The following is a 21,282-nucleotide window of genomic DNA, read 5'->3' as shown; positions in this document are numbered from 1 at the left end:
TCAGAGTCCCCCAGGCGCCCCCACGGATCCAGTGTGAGCTGTTAACGTGACCAGTTAACCTCCTGCATGCTGGGCGCCCTGGGATCAGACACTAGACGAGGGAGAGCCTTGCTCTGGGCAAAACTGTACCTGTTCATAATGGCAGTTTCGGGGGGGAAGGGATTGGTAGGGAGTCAGGGTGAAGCAGGCAGGGACCAGCTCCGAGTTCTGTAGCTGCGCCCGTCCAGACCTGTTCTTGTTTGTAACATGGAGAGGATACTGTCCTGGGGATTAAATCAAACGGTGGCATGTTCTGTGAGGGGCCTGTGGGGAGGGCAGTGTCTGCTCAAATAGGCCCGTTTTCCAGGTCGTGAGGGTTAAACCCTCAGCCTTGCAGGCGGTTTGCAGGGCCTGGGCTTGTGGTTGTGGAGAGCTGAGTCGGCGAGACAGGGAAGGGGGTGCGTCACGACTTTGGTCTTACAAGGAATCACTGTGCCTCCCTCCCGACCTCCGCCAGGCAGAGGATGTGCAGCGGGGGCAGGAGGAGCTCTGTCTCAGAAGGAACCGTGGGCACGTCCTTGCCTGAATGCCCACCTCATCCCTAGGTGGCTGGTTATTCACGACAAGCTTTATTTTCTGTATCCAGACACCAGGAAGTGTGAACATTCAGATGGCTGCATCTTAGAGAGTCAGGGTAGAGCCAGAAAGGACCCCAGAGATGACATTCGGGGCATGGAGGATGGGTTCAGTTTCATGGGTCAACTTCTGTTGATGGGCAGTGGCTGTCATTTGCCGTGTTCAGAAGGGTTCCGAGACCTCCTTCCAGGCTCAGGGAGCAGCTGTTCTGATTGATGAGCCATGTGTCCCCCAGACACAAGATTAGAAAGGGGATTCTCCAGCCCTGATCTCCACGTCCAGCCTCCCTGTTAGAGGCTCGCGTGCTCTGACCGTCAAGCTATGCTTCTGTCTGTGCACCCCCACCGCTCGTGTAGTAGCAGATACTCGTCCTTCTGTCTTGGAATCTGATTGCTTGGAACATCTAGAAGCCTTATACGTAGCTCCGACCAGCAGGTGCACCTTGGCTCTGCAAGGAAAGACTGGGGTGACTTTCTTTGTGTCAGGGCCTCAGGAAGCAGGTAGTAAGGTTTTTGTTAGGCTCGACCATCAGCTTGGGCTCTCTTGGGATCCCCCCGGCTTGTGGGTAGGTGCAGAGGGTGTTGGATGTGTTCAACCCTCCCCCACCCCTCGGTTGCATGTGACTCAGTACAGAGATCCACACTGCTCGGGAACCCGCCCCCATCCCTCACCCTGGGAACCCATCCTAGTGAGCTTAACCACAAGACATTTAGAATTTGATAGACACCCTGTGTGTGCCCTTACCCCTGGGCCTTGTGCATGCTCCTCATTCCTTCCTCTCCCCGTCACCCCTGGGCCTGAAAAGCTCTGGTTCACCTTCCTCCCTCATAGCTCCTCAACCTTGGGTCTCAGGGCAGAGGTTACTTCCCTTAGGAAGCCTTGCATGGGCCTGACTGTGAACTACATGTCCCTCCTCTGGGTTTTCAGGGCATGTCAGCTCTTTAAGAACTGCTGGTGGTCTTGGTCCGAGCCCAGCGGATGGTGTTGACTCTGGTTCCATCCTCTGCTAGCCCCTGGCATGTAGTAGGCAGTTGGGAGGGAGCCATCTGTATGGTTTATTTCTTCTTCTTCTCTCTTTTTCATGAGAGAGAGACACAGGCAGAGGGAGAAGCAGGCTTACTGCGGTAGCCTGATGCAGGTCTCGATCCCGATCTCTGGGCTCACGACCTGAGCCGAAGGCAGATGTCCAACCATTGAGCCACCCAGGCGTCCCAGGGTTATTTTCTTCTTTGCCTTCCTTAACGGTGTCACTGAGCCAGTCTTACTGGTAGGCACCCAGGACAGACTCTTCTCGTCTGTTTTGATACTATCCCAAACCCACAATCTGGCAGATGTATGAAAATAGCAGTCGTTCTTGCCTTGCTCATGAAATCTTGAGACAAACTGGGCATCCACTTCCCAGGAGAAACTTGGGGAATTTGTGCTCTTTTTCTTTTCTTTTTTTTTTTTTTTTTTTTAGTTTTTATTTATTTTTTAAAGTAGCATAGGAATCTGTGTAGTGATAAAACCATCGGGATGCAGTTGTTGTAAGCCAATGTTTGTATTCACTTCGCCTGGTGAGACTGAGCAGACAGCATCGCTTCATTTGAATGGGGGGCAGAGGCGGGCGCCTGGGTAGCTCCATAGGTTTAGCGTCTGCGTTCAGCTCAGGTTATGACCACGGCCCTGAGATTGAGCCCCGTGTCAGGCTCCCTGCTCAGCGGGGAGTCTGCTTCTCTCCCTCTCTCTCTTTCTCCCACTCAAATACGTGAAATCTTAAAAAAAAAAAAAATGAGGGCAGAGGTGAACATCCTAGTACCCTGTTCACCACCGAAAAGTTGTTTCAAAAAATCTTTTCCCCATGAAAATTTTTCTAAGACTCTCTCCCTTTAAAACCTTTGCCCCAACTCTGTTCTAAAACGTAGCAAACAGGAATTCCATACTTTTCTAATGGGTGTGAGTGAGTGAGCGGGAGAGTGACTCACGGTTGGCATTGTGTGTGGCTGCTGGGTGCTGAGGGAACAGAACCCTTTGTTCTTTCACCGAGCAGCCACAGAATGTCGTTGGGAGCCCTTTGTGTGCGGTTACATGGGGTTTCTGGTCTCTTCCCTGCAGTCAGGTAACTGGCTGGTGCTCCTGCCACTGGCGGTGGGCCTGTTCAGTGCTTGTTCTCATGGGTAGTTTGATGCTTTTTTTTTTTTTTTTTTTTTTTAAATCTGCCGTGAGCTGGGAACATGGATCATCGGAGTAGTTTAAAGTATTCTAGAGTATGATATAATTAGGACCTTTGGGGCCTTGGCTGTGAATCGGTAAAGATTCACCGGGTGAACTCTGGCTTCTGTCTGGGCTCACCTGAGACCTTCCAGATGCGTTCCTCCTGCGTGTCTGCTCCCTGCTGGGTATCCACCAGGAGCGTGGCCTGAGGAAGGTGAATCATCACAGGCAATGGCTGGGGGCAGGGGATCTGCACCTGTTATGTGCACCCTGCTTACAGGACAGTCGCTGGGTGTCTGGGGACTGACCTAGGGGACAGCAGAGAGAGGGCTCTCAGGGTCTGGATGCAGCTCTGTGGCCAGGGAAAGATTTTCATGAGACAGATTGCAGGCTTCCAATATGCAGGTGGGCATTTCCTTGTTATCAAAACTAAAATCGGGATTGATTGTCAGTTCCACTTTAATACAGAAGTTAGTCATTGTGGTCATGGATTTACTTATGTCCGGGTTAGAACCTCTGAGGCCAAATAAAAGGCCTCTGGTTAAAAAAAAAAATGCATAAAAGTCTGAGAAGCTTTCCATTTCACACATTGATCTAGTTCTGCACCTTATCAGCAAGGAGAAGGGCTTGACCATAGCGTGCTGACGGGCAGTGCCAAAGCTTCATCCTAGGACTGTGGAATCTGTGCTCTGGAGGGTCCCTGAGGCCAGCCCCACCCCTTAACCCTTCCTGCCCACCTTCAGTGGTGGTGGGGTGGTTACAGTTTTGATTGAGCAGATGCTTAGCCCCCATTTCTGAGACTCAACTGTGATCTTGGGGAAAAGCTGTTTTGAGCTGTTTGTCAGTTGAGAAATCCTAGAACAGGATCGCGTGTCTCTCCATAGACGTTACACCCAAGAGACTAGAAATGAAACCCAATGCTAATTCTTGGGACTCAAGTTTGTTCGTCCCAGCAGTTGTTGGGGATACATAGGGCCGTTTTTGCAGGGTGAGTGGGTGCTGGTAAGTCTGTCAAGAAAACCACGCTGTTTGTGGCACGTCCCTTCTCCCCCACATAGAACAGGACCTCCTGTGGAATTGTCAACTGCAAGTGACCTTGCACATCACCCGGTTCATCACATCATAAGACACGGAAACCATTCCGTAGATATGGAAACCAAGCCTGCGAGGCAGTCTGGCCTGTCAGGGTCACGCTGCTTCTGGTGACCAGGCCAGTCCTGAACCCAGTACCTGACTCTGTTTACGTGATTAAAACTGAAGAGGCAGGCACTTGGAAGATGCATTCAACCTCCAGCATCATCGGAAAGATGTGGTGCAAAACGGTGAAATGAGATTTTCTGGCCTCCCTGGCACAACGGAGAGAGAGCAGTAGGATGGAGGCGTGGGAGATTGGGGACTAGGACCTGCTGTTTTTCAGTTGTGAGAAAGTCCAGTGGTAAAGCCTTTCTGGAGAGCCATTAAAGAAGAAAGTAAGGATGTGCATCACTAGCCACGGAGGTGTTCTGTGTAGCATTGTTTAGATTAAAATAGCGAAAACTAGAACCTCTTGAAGGGGATTGGATGAATACGTTTGTGGGCTTTGCCCAAAGTCAACATGATTCTTTCAAAAATGAGGTATACATAGGGGTGTCGGGGAGGCTCAGTCAGTCGGTTCAGCATCGGCCTTCAGCATGGGTCATGTCTTGGAGTCCTGGGATCGAGGTCCGCATCGGGCTCCATGCTCAGCGGGGCGTCTGCTTCTCTCTCTGCCCCTCCCCCTGCTCATGATCTCTCACAGGCACACGCTCTCTCTCATTCTCTCGCTCTCGGTTTTTCTCAAATGAATAAAATCTTTTTTTTAAAAAAATGACACGTGCGTGTTTGGGATTTGCTTTAGAATACTGCAGCCAAGAACTGAGCCAGAGAACATGGGGGAGGCAGCGGGCTCACATGCAAACTGTTGACAACGGGGAGCTGGCTGATGGGGTGGGGGTTTGTGTGGGGCTCTGCACAGTGGAAAGGTAGAGTTGTGTACAGACTCCTCTTAGGAGGGCTCAGTATTCCCCGTGGGGATTATCCTCTCCCCTTGTGCTTCCCATGCACCAGAAAGGGCTGCTGGTACTGAGGTTCATTCATTATCACAAGAGGATATGTCTGCTCTCGGCATGGAAAAGTGCCACAAATAGCTATGGACAGAATTCCCATTTGGTTTCAAGAATAAACCCATCCAAAGAAAACAGATGGAGTGCGTACACCTAGGCGGATGTGGCTGGGTGGAAAGAGTACTTTATTTCTGGCTAGGTTTCCCCCCCCCCACCCCACTCGCCCCCTCGCCCTGCAGCAAACACAGATCGCTGGTGAAATTTCATGAACTGTTGAGCTTCATTACATACGTTGCTCTTTTGGTTTAGGGAAGAGCATGGAGGAAATAAAGAAGCTGCTGCTGCTGGTGCTGGGCTGTGCCGTCCAGGTAGGGGCCAGGCCAGGCCAGGGTGGGGGAGGGCTGGCTCTCAGCCATCCTGAGGGAGGAGTGAAGCTGCCACAGGGCTCCTGAGACACTGGTGGCCACAGACTTTGGCACTGGGCACCTTGGGCCAGAGGGCGGGTGGGAACCCTGTGGTTAGCACGCTGTCCCCAGCACAGGGGCATCTAGGGCATGCGTCAGTCAGCTGTGGCCTGTGGGCCAGATGGACCTGCCACCAGGTTTTTTAAGTGGCGTTTTGTGTGCACACAGCTGTGCTGACTCCGTTGCATACGCACAGTGGCTACGTTCATGCCACAGTGGCAGAGCTGAGCCCACTTGACCGCCCAGTTCTAAGACTCCCCCCTTCCACACATACATCTGTCCCTTTACAGATGAAGTTTGCCAGCCCCTGGCCTAGACCAGGTGGCCTTGTGCTTTACCTGCTTAGGAATCTCCAGGAGAACTTATTTGCAGAGCAGATTTTGGCTTCCCATACCACTCACCCCTCCCCACCCTGCTCACTGTTCAGTCTGGCATGAGCTTTTTAAACATCACCCAGTCCCTGCCACAAGTGATTCAGGTAGTCCGAGCAACGTCTAGAGAAACCTCCATGTGAGGGCAGATAGGACAGGAGCATGCTGGGTTATGAAAGGAAGTAAAGCCAAGTGAGGGGGTGGGAGGGACAGTTCATTTTGAGACTGTACTTCAGGTGAGGGGGCCATGGGTTGCCCTCTTGTGGTGCTTCTGTTAATGCCCGCAACCTTCCACAGTGTGAGAGGAAAGAGGAATTTATCGAAAGGATCAAACAACTGGACATTGAAACCCAAGCTGGGATCGTGGCCCATATACAGGAGGTAGGTGTGAGGCTTTTGGGGGGTGTGGCTGTGGACTGCTGCTGGCTCCCGTGGCCACCTGGACGGGAGCGCTCTCCACCAGTGAAAAGCTTAAGAAAAAAGTGTCACCCATTAAGGGTCTTGCTAACATTAGGCTTCAGACACCACAGACAGATTGATTCCATTTGGAAAGGTAACCATCAGCGAACTAAAACGGGGTAAAAATAAGGAAGGTTTTTTTTTTTTTTTTTTTAAACCCTCAATCAAGTCGTCTTTTGTCTCCTCTTCTTGCCTAATATGGACTCAGACTATTTTTAAGAGCTGTCAGCGTGGTTAGGCTCAGAATTCAATTTATAGACCCTGAAAACGTATCCTGGCAAATGTCACCCTGCTGGGAATGGTTGATCTTTATAGAGAGTTCTCCACTTCCGTCAGTGACACCAGAGAAACAGGCAGCCACCGCTGGGGAAGCTAAAAATCCAGCGAGTCCCAGGGGGGTGTGTCCAGAGACCCTGCTTGCGGGGTGCAGTCAGGAGGGCCCTGCATGGAGGGCAAGCAGCCCCTCTGCCATCAGTCGACCTTGGCAGATGCGGTTTCCCTGGAAAATGAGCCTGTAGAGGCAAGTGCCCACCTGAAAATTCCCTGACCTCTCCCGGACCCTCAGGAGACACGGTTCAGCCTTCAGGGTAATTGGACAGGTGAGGTAGACACACGGAAAGACAGGAGCAGGAGCCCCCCAAACAGGTGTATAACTGGCCAAGGCAGGTGAAGGCTGAGCACCCCATGCTGGCAGCAGCTGCTGACTGAGGAGCTCTGAGCCAGGGTTTGAAGCGGGAAACAGGTACAGCTCGCGGCGGGTCTGAGGGCATCCGCCAAGGGACGTCAGTCACGCAGCAGAGATTCTCAACATCCCATATCAGGGGCTGGCTGGGCTGTGAGCCTCAGAATGACCCCGCTTCATAATTTTCTTTGCACGTCTGTGTATTCTGAAAACTGTTTATTCCAGGGATGGGGGTGCTTGAGACAGGTCTGTTCTTTCTACTCGCTGTCTTTCCTGTGCAGAGAGTAAGATACTAAGGAGAGAAACAGGGATCCCTGGGTGGCGCAGCGGTTTAGCGCCTGCCTTTGGCCCAGGGCGCGATCCTGGAGATCCGGGATCGAGTCCCACGTCGGGCTCCCGGTGCATGGAGCCTGCTTCTCCCTCTGCCTGTGTCTCTGCCTCTCTCTCTCTCTCTCTCACTGTGTGCCTATCATAAATAAATAAATAAAAATTAAAAAAAAAAAAAAAAAAGGAGAGAAACAGAGAAAGAAGATGTGTAGCCAAAAAGGAGTCCTGCATGGCTCTCCTCTGGTGGCTGGCAGTGGGGGAAATAGGTGGCTACTGCTTGGACACGCATGGGTCTAGACGTGCATGGAGAGGCCTTCTGGGTCAGACCCAGGGGAGGAGGGGGCACAAGCCTGTGATGAGAAGCTCCTTGGGCAACTGAGGCGCGCATGATGGGGCCCCTGTGCCCCCTCCCTCCGCAGAGGCCTGCCTTCTGCCGGCCTCAGTCTGGGGCAGGCCAAGTGGCGCCCTGTTGGCGGGATGAGCTTTCTCCTGACCCTTCCTGATCCGAGGGATCTGTTTTTCTTCTGTGAGGCGGGCAGGGGTAAGGAAGTGGATGCCTTTGGAGACGCTGGAGCCCCTGTCTTTTGTGTCTGTTTCACTATTTTCTGTATCCCTGTACTGCTCTGAAAAATCTAGGAACTTTTTTCAGATGTGCCTCACTGGGCTGGGTAACTCCGGTTTCTTTTTTATTCAGTTCCCTGTCGAGGCCCTGAGTGCACCAACACGTCTCTTCCCAGACGCAGGCAGCAGGCACTCACCGTAGGCCCTCTGCCCCCTTGGAAGGTCTGGATGGGGCAGTGGTGAGAAGGTCACGTGGGAAGAATCCACGGAGAGGCTGCCCCATGCCCAGCCTAGCTGTGGGCCTCGGCTCCCACTTGATGGAAATGGGAAACCGATGATCTCTGGTGGCCCGTGGGGATGACATAGGGGCTTACTACCTAAAGGCTGCTTTAGATTATGAAATACTTCTCCCCAGAATAAATGGCCCAACACTGTGACACAAGACTGACTGAACACGTGCTATATTCACGGTCGAGTTTGCAGTGGTAGCATGTGGTCCGACCCCTGCCCCTCAGAGCCCTTGAGGTTGCTTCCCTCGTGGTGGAAGTGGATCCGAGGGCTGCTAGGGGAGTTGCTGTGTGTCAGGAGTGCTTGCTGGCTCCAAGGAGAAACCTCGGCCCCCTCCAGGTGGGAGCTGGAAGCAGGAGTGCTCGCAGTCCTGGGGTGCCCCCTCCCGTGGCAGGGAGCCTGGGGTGAAAGGTCAGGGGCATCCATCCATGGAATGGGTAGCGAAGGGAGAAGGGAGGTCCCTGGCCTCTGCAGCTCTTGCCGCATGCCTGCAGGTGACCCACAACCAGGAGAACGTGTTCGACCTGCAGTGGCTAGAGCTCCCGGACGTAGCCCCAGAGGAGCTAGAGGCCCTGTCTAGGAACATGGTGTTTCATCTCCGGAGACTCCTGGATGAGCGGGACGAGTGCACGGAGGTGCGTGGCCTCAGACAGCACGGGTGGAGAAGGCCCTGGAAACGCCAGCCAGGGGGCCCTCCCTCATGCCCGTGCCCCTGGCTGCCCCCTGCCCCTCCTGCCCCGAATGACTTCTGTCCTCTTGACCACTTGCAGTGCCTTGTCCTCCTCCCTGGCAGTTTCCCTCCCCTCTCTCATCCCGTCCCCTGCCCTGCCGTACCCTAGGGTGTTGCCGCAGTCCCTGCAGGGCCAGGTGCTGACATGGCCTCTCCTCTCCCCTCTCCCCCCGCAGTGGGCACCCTCTCTCCCATCCCCTTCCCCGGGGTGTCTGCCGCTGCCCCTGCAGGGCCCGGGTGCTGACACGGCCTCCCCTCTCCTCCCCTGTCCGCCCACCATAGCTCATCGTGGACCTGACACAGGAGCGGGACTACCTGCAGGCACAGCAGCCTCCCAGCCCACTCAGGTCGTGCAGCGCCGAGTCCTCCCCCAGCCCCACCAGCAGCCTCTCCAGCGAGGACAAGCAGCACCTGGCCGTGGAGCTGGCCGACACCAAGGCCAGGCTGCGCCGTGTCAGGCAGGAGCTGTGAGTCCTTCCGTGCCCCCGCTGTCTGTCTGCTTCCGTATGCTGTGTCTACACGATTGGGTCATGCGGCGTGTACCTCTGGGCAGTGCAGCCAGCCGGACGGCAGGGTCTGCCCCAAGCTGGGTCACGGTCCAGGCTCCTGCCAGTGCAGGTCACAGATGGTCTCCACAAGGGGCCTCCTGTCCACATTTGTCCCATGTGGGGCGGGAATGACCACATGCTGGAGGGGGGGATGCGGCTCACCCCATCAGGGGAACCTCTGCCCCCCCCATTCCCTGCAGCAGGTGAACATCACCTCCCTGCCTCCCCCTTGGTGCCTGCCCAGCTGTGGGGAAAGCACCTGTGGCAGGGCCTCCTTCCCTGCCCCGCACCCTCAGGGGGAAGGTGTCTGGTGGGTGGGGTTTAAGAGCGGGCTTTACAAAGTTAAAAATGGGAAAGAATTCGAGTCAGGAACATTTTTGCAGGCTCCACCACGTGCCGACGGCCCTCCTCACTCGCCGAAGTCCCCTCCCCCTGTCCCTGCTTGGTCTCACGAGGTATGGGGGGCTGCTGGGGCTGCTGGCTGAGGAGCCCTCACCATAGTTCCTCCAAATCACCCCCAGGGAGGAGAAGACGGAGCAGCTTGTGGACACCAGGCATGAGGTGGACCAGCTGGTGCTGGAGCTGCAGAAAGTTAAGCAGGAGGTGAGCGGGAGACCTGAGCATATGCCCAGGGTAGGGGGTTGTGATGGCAGTGGTGGGGGTGGCTGGGACTCCCCAGTAGCTGTGGCCCAGAGCCTCGGGAAGGCAGCATCAGAAGCTTCCAGCAATGGCCTGTCTCTGTCCAGCTCGCAGCAACACTGCCCAAGAGCTGGTGGCCTGGGGACTGTGCAGAGCGACACTGTGACTTGGTGATGCTGTGTGGGACCCCTCCCCAGACCTGCTTCTCCTGGGAGGTCCTGGAGATGCACTGCAGGGCCTGGCCCCTTCTTCCCTCCCTGGAGAGGTGCCCTAAGCTGGGTCCCCCTGCCTTTTCCTGCTGTCTAGAACACCCAGCTGGCTGCTGACGCCCGCTCTGCTCGCGCCTATCGCGACGAGCTGGACTCGCTGAGGGAGAAGGCAAACCGTGTGGAGAGGCTAGAGATGGAGCTGGTGCGCTGCAGGGAGAGGCTGCATGATGTGGATTTCTACAAAGCCCGCATGGAGGTGAGCCCCTGCATGCTTGAGGCACCTGCAGGGTCTGGCGGGTCTGTGCTGCCTCTGGAGTAAACATCATCTGAGAGGTGGAGATGGAGCAGTGCACAGTGCTGGCTGCCACACCCCTGGCTGGGTGTTGGGTGGTGGGTGGTGGGTGTGGGTGCTGCATGAGGCCTGTCCCCACCTGTAGAAGGGGTGCCCTGGCCTCGGGTGCATTAGAGCTCGCTCCCAGTGAGCTGCTTCTACTGAGATTTGGGAACCAGTGGTGCAGTGAGGGGTGGGGTGGGCAGTTGGCAAGTTAGTTAGGAGCTAGGTTGGTGATCAGTCTAACTCACCCCCAGCCCAGTCCCAGGGGTTTCCCCACAGCCAGCCTGTCCTTGCCGCTGCCCGAGGGTTGCCGTTGTCGCTCATTGACCCCAGGGCCTTAGCACGGGCTGCCTTCCACGAGCTCTGAACTGGCCATTCTGCCTCCACCTGTCCTTGTCCACATCCCCTGTCCGGGTGTCACAGTGACCCTTGTCAGACTCCCTCAGGCACCTGTGCATTATTCTTGGGATACAGTCCACATTCGGCCCCTCGTCTGGTACTCAGCCATCTCTGGTTCCCCAAGAGACGCTTTGTTCTGGCCCCACCTGAGCCCCCTTCTGGTCCCACGGGGCCAGATGAGGAGAGGGTAGGCCCGGGCCCTCCTGCTTCCCATTCCCTAGGCCCCCTGCCCACCCCTGGCAGTGCTCCTCATGGGGTGCCATGTGCTCCTGTTTCCCACCCTGGAAGTCAGGTCGCTGCCCTACTGGCCTCTGACTTGAGTCCTGGAGTGCGTTGTGTGGTGTGGGGATGGCCTGACTGCAGGCCGCTGGGGTGAAGCCCGGGCCCCTCCCACTCTTGGGAATATGAAGGTTTATTGGAACGTCGCTCTGTGCATCCGTGTTGCTCCGTGCATCTGTGTTGCTCCCTGCATCTGTTCCCGGTTTTCGTGGCTGCTGCGGGGGCACCTGCAGAGCCGAGGCATCTGAGGAAGCTGGTGGCCAAATGTGTGAAGCCATGGCCTGGCCCAGGGGAGCTGCGCAGCAGGGTTTCCAAAGGCGTGGTGATAACCGTATTTATGGAGCTTTCCTCACCTGCCAGGAATGGTGGGGGTCCGACCACATGGCCCCATGTGAACCTCCTGGTAGCCCCCTGAGCCTTAGGGGCTGCTGCCAGTTCCTTTCATCTCTTTCAGAGGAGAAAGCAGAGGATTGATCCATAGCTTGTGTAGCCAGCCCAGGAGTGTGCTCGGGATGGACACCGGGCCCTGCACCCCATCAGCCAGGATGCATGCAGACCAGGCCTTGAAACCTGTCTGCCTGCCTGCAGGGCCTCAGCTGTGACGAGGAAGGAAATCAGGGTGGTGGTGGGGTGGGGGGCTTGCAGACACAGAGGAGGTACAGGTGAGGTGAACAGGGGCATTGGAGGAAGGGTTGATGGTGGAAGGGCAGGGGGCCTCCAGTTTGTGTGGGAGTTTGGACGTCATGCCCTAAGCAGGGAGCGTTCAGACTCAGGGAACCAAGTAAGGTCCTCCATCTTCTGTTTCCACCTGGCACTTTGGGTTTCTCTGTATTTCTTAATGGCTTTTTTTTTTTTAAGCTTTTATTTATTTGAGAGAGAGAAAGAGGAGGGGAAGTCACAAGCAGGGGGAGGAGCAGAGGGAGAAGCAGGCTCCCCCCTGAACAGGGAGCCTGACATGGGGCTCGACCCCAGGAACCCTGGGATCACAACCCGATCTGAAGGCAGAGACGCCCAGCCCCTGAGCCCCTGGGCATCCTTCCTGATGGTTTCTGAGCTCTGATGAAACTGGGTGCAGACTGATGTTCAAGCATGCCGACCCGAAGTGGGGTCTGCAGGTCAGTCCCCTGCACTCCTGGAGCCAGGTGAGGTTTAAACTGGCAGGCATCATGTGGAGCCTGGCGGTCTGTAGTGGAGCTGGCCGAGCAGTGGGGGATGTCAGCCAAGGGATGTGTTTACCGAGGGAGCAGGAGGTCGCCTGCTCGGGGTGCAGGTCCCAGTGTCCATCCCGAGCACACTCCTGGGCTGGCTCCCTGGTGCTGCAGATGCCTGACCCTGATGTGGTGGGTGCTATGGTGTGAGCACAGTGGGGAGGAGCCTGTTGTGTTTTCCATCCTGCTCCCCCACCCCTGCCTCACCCTGCCGCCCCCCACCCTGGTGTCAGGGGCTTGCTGGGGTCCTGAGGCCCCGTGGAGACAAGGACTTGCCCACTGCTTGGTAGACAGATGCTTGGCAGGTGCTGGACCAAGCAGTGTGTATAGAGTGTGGGGATGGGGCAGCCAGCCCGCCTTCCGGGCCTGGGCACCGTGCACAGGGTACACACGCAGGTCAGCACATCGGACCTTGGTTCAGCCCCCTTGGTGTGTCAGTCATATGGAGGGAGGACTCCTTTGTCGAGGGACACTGGCTCCACGTCCCACAGCTCACAGTGCACTGGCAGGCCTGGGATCTGGAGCCATGGGCCCACATTCCCGGTGTCTGTGCCAGGGTAGTGGCGGCAGCCCCTGAGCCCCTGGGGACCAGCCGTCGGGCCTGTGACCGCCTACATGTGGCTCCTCAGCTGTTTGCATGGCCGGGTCAGGCCTTTAAATAGCTTCCCAGTTCAGCTGAGGTCGGGTGTGCAGGGGGGTGGCTGGCGGGGCAGCTCCCCAGAGCCGCAAGCTGAGCCCTTGACTTTTGCCATGGGAGCTTGGGCTTGGCTTCCTGCAGACCCAGCTTCCTGGTCCTGAGGCCATGGGACACACGAGGCAAGCCCGGGGTACCTCTGTTCCCTGGTACTTAGTAGGCTAGATCAAGACTGATCCCAGTAGTGGCTGGAAATCATCGTGTTCCCTCGGTACTTCACCCCTGGACATCCTTGTCTGTCCCTGCCTGTTGGAAGTCACGGGGCCCTTTGTAGCCCATGTCACGTGCCCTCTGACCGCTCCCTGCTCCCCACGGCGTGATTCAGCCGGCAGGTGTTACTGAACACATGTCTGAGGCCCACAAAGGCGGAAGTGAACTCACGGTCTGGGGGAGGCAGGCTGCATTGCCTCGGTGCGTCCAGGCCCGACGGGCAGGATACAGGGGATTTGCAAGCATTTCTCAGAGAGAGCAACTTAGGCTGGGTTTTGAAGGCTGCATGGGAGTTGGCTGTGAGGCTAAGGGGGTAGCCTGGAGTGACAGGACGGGGGGGTGGGTGCTGGCAGTGGGCCTGCTGGAGCTCAGGATGTGAGTGTGGGCAGTGGCTGGAGAGGGAGGCCGCCTTCTGGTTCAGAGCCCATCCTGTGCTCTGACTCCCGTGCTTTCCCCACTCGAGCCCCTCGGGGATGGGTTGCAGGCAGCCTAGGCTATTGGAGAGAATGCAGATCTGCAGCTCTCCGGCCAGAATTCAGGCCCTAGCTTCACCCCTGGCCAGCTTTGTGACTTTGGGCTTATTCCTTAATTTATCCACGAGAGTCTCTTCATCTGAAGGGAGCGTTGCTGCCTCCCTCTTAAGGGACAAGTGGGGGGGGGGTTGCTGGAGGGGTGGGGAGCACCCAGAGCAGGGCCAGCTGGACAGTGTGCGGGTTTCCACAGAGAGAGGGCACCTGGGTAATCCTGAGTCCCCAGCCCTTGACAGCCGCCAGCCTTTGATCAGAACCGTGACCGCTGACCACGCAGCACATGGCTTCCCCTCTACCAGGGAGCTTTGATGCTGGGCAAACGCAATGTCGTGGATAAGCAGGGACTACCCCATCGTGTTTAAGAACTGTGCTATGGACAAAAGCAGACACATTCCCCTGTGTGCGTGCTTGTGCGCATGAAGGCGTTCAGGGAAACTCAGTCCCCCCGCCACGTACCCAGTGGTGCTGGAAGGGCCCCGGGGAGAGGAGAAACCAAGGAGCCCCCCGTAACTGGGTGGGGGAGGTCAAGGAGAGGTGAAGTCAGTGGGCTGAACTTGTTGTTGCCCAGGGCAGAAGTAAGTCCAGTGGCCCCTCTCCCACGAAGTTTGCTAGGACGTGGCACCTGAGCAGGTGTTCCCTGCAGAAGACCCGAACTCAGATGTCGTGATGTGTGCATTTTTTTTATTTCAGTAGAGAGTGTCCGTGTGGCCTGGTGCAGAAGAAAGGGGAAGGTGTTGTGAGGGGGAGACCCTGCCCACCCCCCAGCCTAGCGGCCTCACCCCTACAGTGCATGTTTTAGGTCTCGAGCCCCAGGCATGAACCCAGTACCTTAGTCTGACGGCTCTCGTGTGTGTCTTTGCCGAGTAGGAGCTGAGAGAAGATAACATCATCTTAATTGAGACCAAGGCTATGCTGGAGGAACAGCTGACGGCGGCCCGGGCGCGGGGAGATAAAGTTCACGAGCTGGAGAAAGAGAACCTGCAGCTGAAGTCCAAGCTTCACGACCTGGAACTGGTATTGCCAGCCCTCGTCACCATGTCACACGCGGGTGGGCGCAGGTTGGGGGTGTACGCTGGCCCCTCTCCAGGCTTTCACCGCCATCCCCGCCTCCCTGAGTCTGCCCTGCCACTCCCAGGGGGCTGAGGAGAGAGCGGCTTGCTGAGCCCAGTGGGCCTGAGGGGGCAGCCCCTGGCGCCCACGAGACAGGACTTGAGTGCTCATGCTTCTCTGTAAGGGCGAGTGTATGGGTGTGTGTGTTCCAAGAAGGGTGGCCGCCTCGGTGCGGGGTGAGCTGGGATCTGGGAGCCTCAGCACGTGTTGGGCCTGCTCTGGGACCACAGAACTGCCCTTCCTCATGGTACCTGCATTAAAGCTCTGCACGGTACGGCACTTTGTCCTGACGGCCTTCTGTTAGAGACCTCAGGGCTCCATCAGTCACCTAGGTCACCGGGGCAGGTGACCTTTGTGTGGCTGTAATGCCCACAGCTGGCCCTGCATTGGAGACATTTCCTTGAAGCTATGGGGTGTTTTAAATTTTGTTTTGTTTTTGTTTGTTTGTTTGTTTTGTTTTGTTTTTTTTGGAAGTGAGCAGATGCATGGCGTCCCTTCATCCTGGGGAGAATGAGGGTGGGACGTGAGGGCTGGTATTTCATGCCTCCCCTCTCCCTGCACCAGGACCGGGACACAGACAAGAAGCGGATTGAGGAGCTGCTGGAAGAAAATATGGTCCTGGAGATCGCCCAGAAGCAGAGCATGAACGAGTCCGCCCATCTCGGCTGGGAGCTGGAGCAGCTGTCCAAGAACGCAGACCTGTCCGATGGTGGGTAGTGCGGGGGGTCTCGAGTCCCGCCTGGCTGCAGCTTCTTCCTCATCCAGGGAGCTGAATGCTTGGCCCAGAATCCTCCCTGTCAGCCTCTCCATTCGCCCCAAGTAAATAGGATTTCCTTCAAGTGCTGTTTGGAACGGTTTCATTGCAGTTCTGCCCAAGGAGGACACGAGGGGTCTGGCTGCCTTGGTGTCAGGACATAAAATGCAAATTAAGTGTTGCCAGCTTTCTCATTTCCCATATGGACAGTCCCCGGAGCTTCCAGATTACAGCCTACTGACACCCAGAGGACGTGTTAGGCTTATCTGTGGATGGTTGAAAGCCCTGTGTGGCAGGTGACATCCCCAGTGGTCATTAATCTCCACTATAAATGTGCCCTGGGCATTATTTGCTCTGCTCATTTGCATAATTGGGCAAGATGGATGCAGTGTGTTTTCTGCCTCTCTGGGTGGGGATGGCTGAGTGGCTGCTCCTCCCAGGCCCCGGGCCTCTTCCTCCCCCGCCTGGTGCTCCATGCTTGTGCGGCCCCACTGCCCAGCACCCAGAAACGTGTTCGGCCGGGGCGGGTGGGTGGGGCAGCAGTTAGCGCTGCAGCAGGAAGCCCCAGCCCTGCGCAAACAATAAGCCAGTTCCTTTGTTCAGAAATAGTACATATGCACCTGATAGCGCCAGGGAACGTGTGCTCAGAACTTTACAGGGTGTCGGTAGGGCCTCAGCTGGTTGGGGTGGCCTGGTCAATTCTAGTAAATGTCCCTGAGCTCAATGGGAAAGATTGCCGGAAGCAGCTGGAGGGTTCCTCAGGCTCTGAACCTACGATCAGTTCAGTAAACTGTTAATCTGGGTGAAAAGTTAGTTGTGTGCATGTTCCAGGCGTCGTGCTGCGGTGGGGTCTGGGGTCTGTGGTTGAGGTCTGGGGTCTGCGGTGGGGTCTGGGGTCTCTGCTGGGGTCTGCAGTGGGGTCTGGGTGGGGTCTGCTGGGGTCTGGGAGGGGTCATCCGGATTCCCTGCTCTGGGAGTCCAGGCCCACGGGGGTGGACCTCTGCCCCCTGGCGGAGCAGAGAGGTGGTGCGGGCTTCCCGGGGCCAGTTCGGGCCGTGCATGTTCCAGTGAGAGAGCAGGGCTGTGGGCACCTGGAGCCTGCCTGTTCACGCTCCTCAGGACGTATGTGAGCCCTTCAGGTCAAAGGATATGATTCCCCTCGGTGTTTCCAACCCCTGGTGCGCAGCCGGGACCTAAGGGGCATTGGTTTGAGCGGTGGTGTAACAGGAGCAGAGCCCACCCGTACTTGTGCGCGTACCGGGGTGGTAGCTTCTTGAGTCAGAACTAGTTGGCCAGGTGACCTCCTTTAAGCCTCGGTTTCCTTATCTGCAAAACGGGGGTGACGAAGCCCCCCCTCACAGAATTGCCGTGGGTATACAGTGACAGGAGCTAGTGAAGCATTATGCTGTGTCTGGCGCAGGCACTCTCGAAAGGGTACCTTTCCTCTTCTTGTATTAAAACCTCCCCCCACACACACATACACATGTGCACACACGCACCCATCCCACGACTGATAGCTGGGAGTGCTAATGAGCATAGCACTTGGTAAGGAGCCATCAGTGGTTTTCGTGATACACTGTTGTGTCCTCATCATGGTCTCTGAGGCACCGTCTTTCACGGAAGAGGAAATAAGGCTTAGAATCAATTCCATTGTTTGACTCGTGGCCCCTTCACACTGCTTCTGAATGTAGAACTTCAGTTGGAGTGATGACAAAGTCTGGAGGTGGGTGGGCAGGCGCAGCTGTAGGACAGTGAGAATGTATCTGATGCCACAGTGCTATACACCAGGAATTAATTGAAATGGTGCATTTTATATTCTGTGTGTTTCACCACAATTTAAAAATGTTATTTTTTCCCCTGGATGCTGCAGAGGGTCCTGTCCGAGGGACCACAGGTTCTCTCTGAGTCAGCAGGGTGTGAGGTCAGGCTAGTTTCAAGACACAGCCCTCCATGCATTTTTCTATGTTGCGAGCATGTGTGCACGCTGGCGCCGGGGTGGTCAGCCCCACGGACGCCCTGTCCACCTCCACTGCTGCCTGCCTGCTGTTGCCTGGGGTCGTTTGGACATGAGTTTGTTGGGTCTGTTCTGCCGTCTTGGTGGATGAGGAGAACTCGGTGGGATGCAGATGCCTTCTAGTTCTTAGGGTCATGCAGAGGATTGAAACCCAGCATGTTGTGTTTCTAGCTTCGTGTGCTTTGCTATGAGAGCCAGCCCGTGCATCCACCCAGCCCCTGGTGTAACGAATAGGAACCAGGCAGGGAAGGCTGCCTTGGCCACATGGTGTGGTCAGGCTCCCAGAGCTGAGCATGTATGCTCCTGATGGGACAGAGGACAGGACAACTCTGATCCCTTTCTTTTTATTTTTTTAAGATTTTATTTATTTATTTGAGAGACAGTGTACAAACAGGGGAGGGGCAGAGGGAGGAGCAGACTCCCCGCTGAGCAGGGAGCCTGACAAGGGGCTGGATCCCAGGACCCCAGGATCATGCCCTGAGCTGAAGGCTGACGCTTCACCAATGGAGCCACCCAGGCACCCACACACCCCCACTCCAGTCTGATTCCTCCTTCCAAGGGCTTTCACATACATTCCTTTTTTCTTTCCCAAAAAGCCCCTTGAGTTACCCAATGCCATTCACCTGCTGAGGCAGGAAGGGGCCAAGAACCCCCGTTCCTGACTCCTGCCCCCTTCTTCACCTGTGTTTGAGCTGTTTAGAAGCAGAGATCATCTGCCTTTCTCCATCTTTAGCTCACATTTTCATCTCACTTAGAATTTTAAACCATATTTTACACATACATTTCAGTTTTTTTTTTCCTGCAGTACGGTTGTGAGATTGCAGAACGTCCACCTGAAGGATGGCCAGTCCTGGGCCTACAGACCCCCCTGGCCACCTGCTGCTCGTGGCAGACATAGCTAGTCGATCACCCCACGCCTCCCGCTGAGCCTCCCAGAGCTGGTGCACCACAGGTCACCTGTTTGCCATCTCTGTTGGTCTCTGCGGTCCTCTAGCTGCCCAGTCTGGTTAGCAGCTTGCAGGAATGGTTCTCCGCAGTCTGTACCTTCTGCACTGGCTCCTTCGCCATGACCTGCTTTCTTCTCTAGTTGCACTTGGTCCCCTGACCAACCCCAGCAGAGCCAGCAGGACCATACCTGCCTGAGGGACACTGGGGTGCTGACCACAGCAGCGTCATATGAATAGGGGGTGATGCCCCTGGGAGCCCCTATTGGGCCCCTCAGATGTGGGGTGTGGGGGCCAGTGGCCTCATTTCCAGGCTGGGGGTGGAGAGTGGAAGCAGAGGCTCCTGGAAACCGGCCTCTGACCCAATCTTGCGCTTTAGCCTCCAGGAAGTCATTTGTGTTCGAGCTGAACGAATGTGCCTCCAGCCGCATCCTGAAGCTGGAGAAGGAGAACCAGAGCCTCCAGAGCACCATCCAGGGGCTGCGGGACGCATCCCTGGCATTGGAGGAGAGCAGCCTGAAGAGCGGGGAGCTGGAGAAGGAGAATCAGCAGCTCAGCAAGAAGGTAACCCCGGCCCTCATCGGCAGGTTCAGCCGGGCGCAGCCGTGGTCCGTTGTAACAGACAGACGAGAGCACAGCCTGGCTTGTCCCTGTACCAGTGCTTTGAGGGTGTGGCCCCAGTGGGACTTGACCTCATGTGTCTTGTCTTCATCTGTAGAATGGGGTTAACGGGGTGGTGAGGGTTATAGGACTCAGCATAGGCAGAGGGTCTGGCACCCAGGAAAGGCTCCATAGAAACACACAGGACTGGTAAAAAGCACAGGACGGGGCACAGGGAGAGGAAGCAGTGATGGAAGTGTGTGTGCGTGTAGGGGATGCTGGCAGACCAGCTCAGGGCATTGCTGGTGGTAAAACAAAGCCAGAACTCACTTCTTGCACTTGGTTAGTGGGATGAGAGCAAGGACTTGCCCTTCAGAACGGCTGTGGGTTGTGACCTCTGGCAGGACGCACGGAGGCTTGCTGTTATCGTCCCGTAGGTATGAGGACCCCTGTACATCCCGGGGGTGCGGTCTCAGGGGCTCGAAGGGGCTGTGGAGATCTGGGGGTGGCCTCCACGTGTAGGTCACAGGGCTTTGGTATAGCGCAGCTGTGTGGTGGGCTCTGAACACGCCAGCTGCCGGATTCCAACGAGGGGAGAGCGCAGGAGTGCTGGGGCTGGCCGGCAACCACGCAGGACTGACGCTTGCAGGTGTCTGGGTGTGTGTCCTGCCCACAGGCCCTTCCGGCATCGTCGACTGAGGCTGTGCTGGCAGGGGGAAGAGCCAGGGCTTGGTATGGACCCCGTGAAAGGCTCTCCGCAGTCCCCTCCTGGGGCTCCCAGGCTCTGTGGCCCTCCCTTTTTGTCCCTTTGAAGCACTGTGGGCCCTGCAGCCAGTGTGGTAGGTGCCAGGAAGCATGTCGTCTCCCAGAGGAGAGTGGAAAACACCCCGTCTGGAGCCCCAGCTCCAAATGCAGAATGGCAGATGGAAGGCGTCTAGATGGTTTGAGACCTTAGATTCACACGGTCGAAGCACAGGAAATGTCTCTATAAATGGCAGCCTGACCTCAGCCAAGATAAAACACGTTGACCTTTAGAGAGATGAGAACCTTCAACTCTGCAGGTCCCCATGGTCTGCCATCCAAAGCTGCAGTGTGACCTCGCTGGCCCGGCTCCCAGCCAGCCTCAGAGGGGATGACTGGGACTTCCCCTGCCCATCCCTGCGGCCACCCCAGCCGCTCCTCTGCACAGGCAGGCCTGGCAGTGAGCACCGCCCTGCCTGGCACCCCTCCTGAGCCCCCGTGGCTCAGCACCGCCCCTCCTGCTTCCATGCATTGGCTCCCCGAGGGGACGCCAGCCTTCCCCGGCCCCAGCCCATGGGAGGCAGGTCTTGGCACTGCATTCCTGGTAGAGGGGATGTGTAGTCTCCTCAGACCAGAGCCATCCTGTGTCTGGTGCCGGCTGGAACGCCTTTCGGCCTGTCCCATTCGGCCTGCCCAGGTCTGGCTGCCTCTGCTCTGACTCGTGCGGGTGCTTGTGTGTGCTCCATACACCACGTGGCACACAACGCTGGAGGCAGGAGCCCCTCGACTCACCTTGAATTTACCTTCCCTGACCTTGGTTGCTTCACTCTGCTCTTCTCCTCTCTGCGGGCTGTGTCTTGGCCACCAGCTGGCATTTCTTAGTCTATAGGTGACCCAGCAGCTTGGCTGAGCCCCACAGGGGACGCAGCTTTGACACTGACATTCCCGGAACAGGGGCAGGCTCTGCCTGGGGTTGCCACTCAGGAAGGTGTCTGCAAGGCAAGGACAGGGGCCAGTCAGGACACAGGGCCCTGGAGGCTCCGACTGCTGGGCCAGCCTGGCTCTCTCACCATCCCTGGTATAGCCCAGGCTGTAAGCTTGCTTGGGTAGCTTGCTTGGGTTTGTGAGTCTGTGGGAACGGTCATCCCCCAAAGCGAATATCCGCCCCCTAACTCATGAAACTGCCACAGACCTTAGAGAAACGGCCTCATTCTCATGCAATAACTTTGTGTTGATGTCATGAGGGTTCACATCCTGAGCCAAGAGGTAAATAATCCTTATTTTCAGAGGGAGGAGGA

General features: G+C 56.5%; 1 protein-coding gene across 6 annotated transcripts in view; it reads left to right on the top strand.

The window, feature by feature from the left end:
* Positions 1-21,282, top strand: part of CCDC88C (coiled-coil domain containing 88C) — a 121,649-nt gene that overhangs the window by 59,106 nt on the left and 41,261 nt on the right. For all 6 annotated transcript variants that reach the window (XM_038545570.1, XM_038545571.1, XM_038545572.1 and 3 more), the window contains 9 exons: positions 5,199-5,257; positions 6,022-6,105; positions 8,536-8,676; positions 9,054-9,238; positions 9,841-9,922; positions 10,265-10,423; positions 14,689-14,835; positions 15,496-15,640; positions 19,023-19,207. In XM_038545570.1, the coding sequence (XP_038401498.1) occupies positions 5,199-5,257; positions 6,022-6,105; positions 8,536-8,676; positions 9,054-9,238; positions 9,841-9,922; positions 10,265-10,423; positions 14,689-14,835; positions 15,496-15,640; positions 19,023-19,207 (1,187 nt within the window). The remainder of the gene's footprint in view (positions 1-5,198; positions 5,258-6,021; positions 6,106-8,535; positions 8,677-9,053; positions 9,239-9,840; positions 9,923-10,264; positions 10,424-14,688; positions 14,836-15,495; positions 15,641-19,022; positions 19,208-21,282) is intronic.

The sequence above is a fragment of the Canis lupus genome, chromosome 8, assembly GCF_011100685.1.
Source record: "Canis lupus familiaris isolate Mischka breed German Shepherd chromosome 8, alternate assembly UU_Cfam_GSD_1.0, whole genome shotgun sequence".
Lineage (NCBI taxonomy): Eukaryota > Metazoa > Chordata > Mammalia > Carnivora > Canidae > Canis > Canis lupus.
This window is presented reverse-complemented; position numbering and strand designations above follow the sequence as displayed.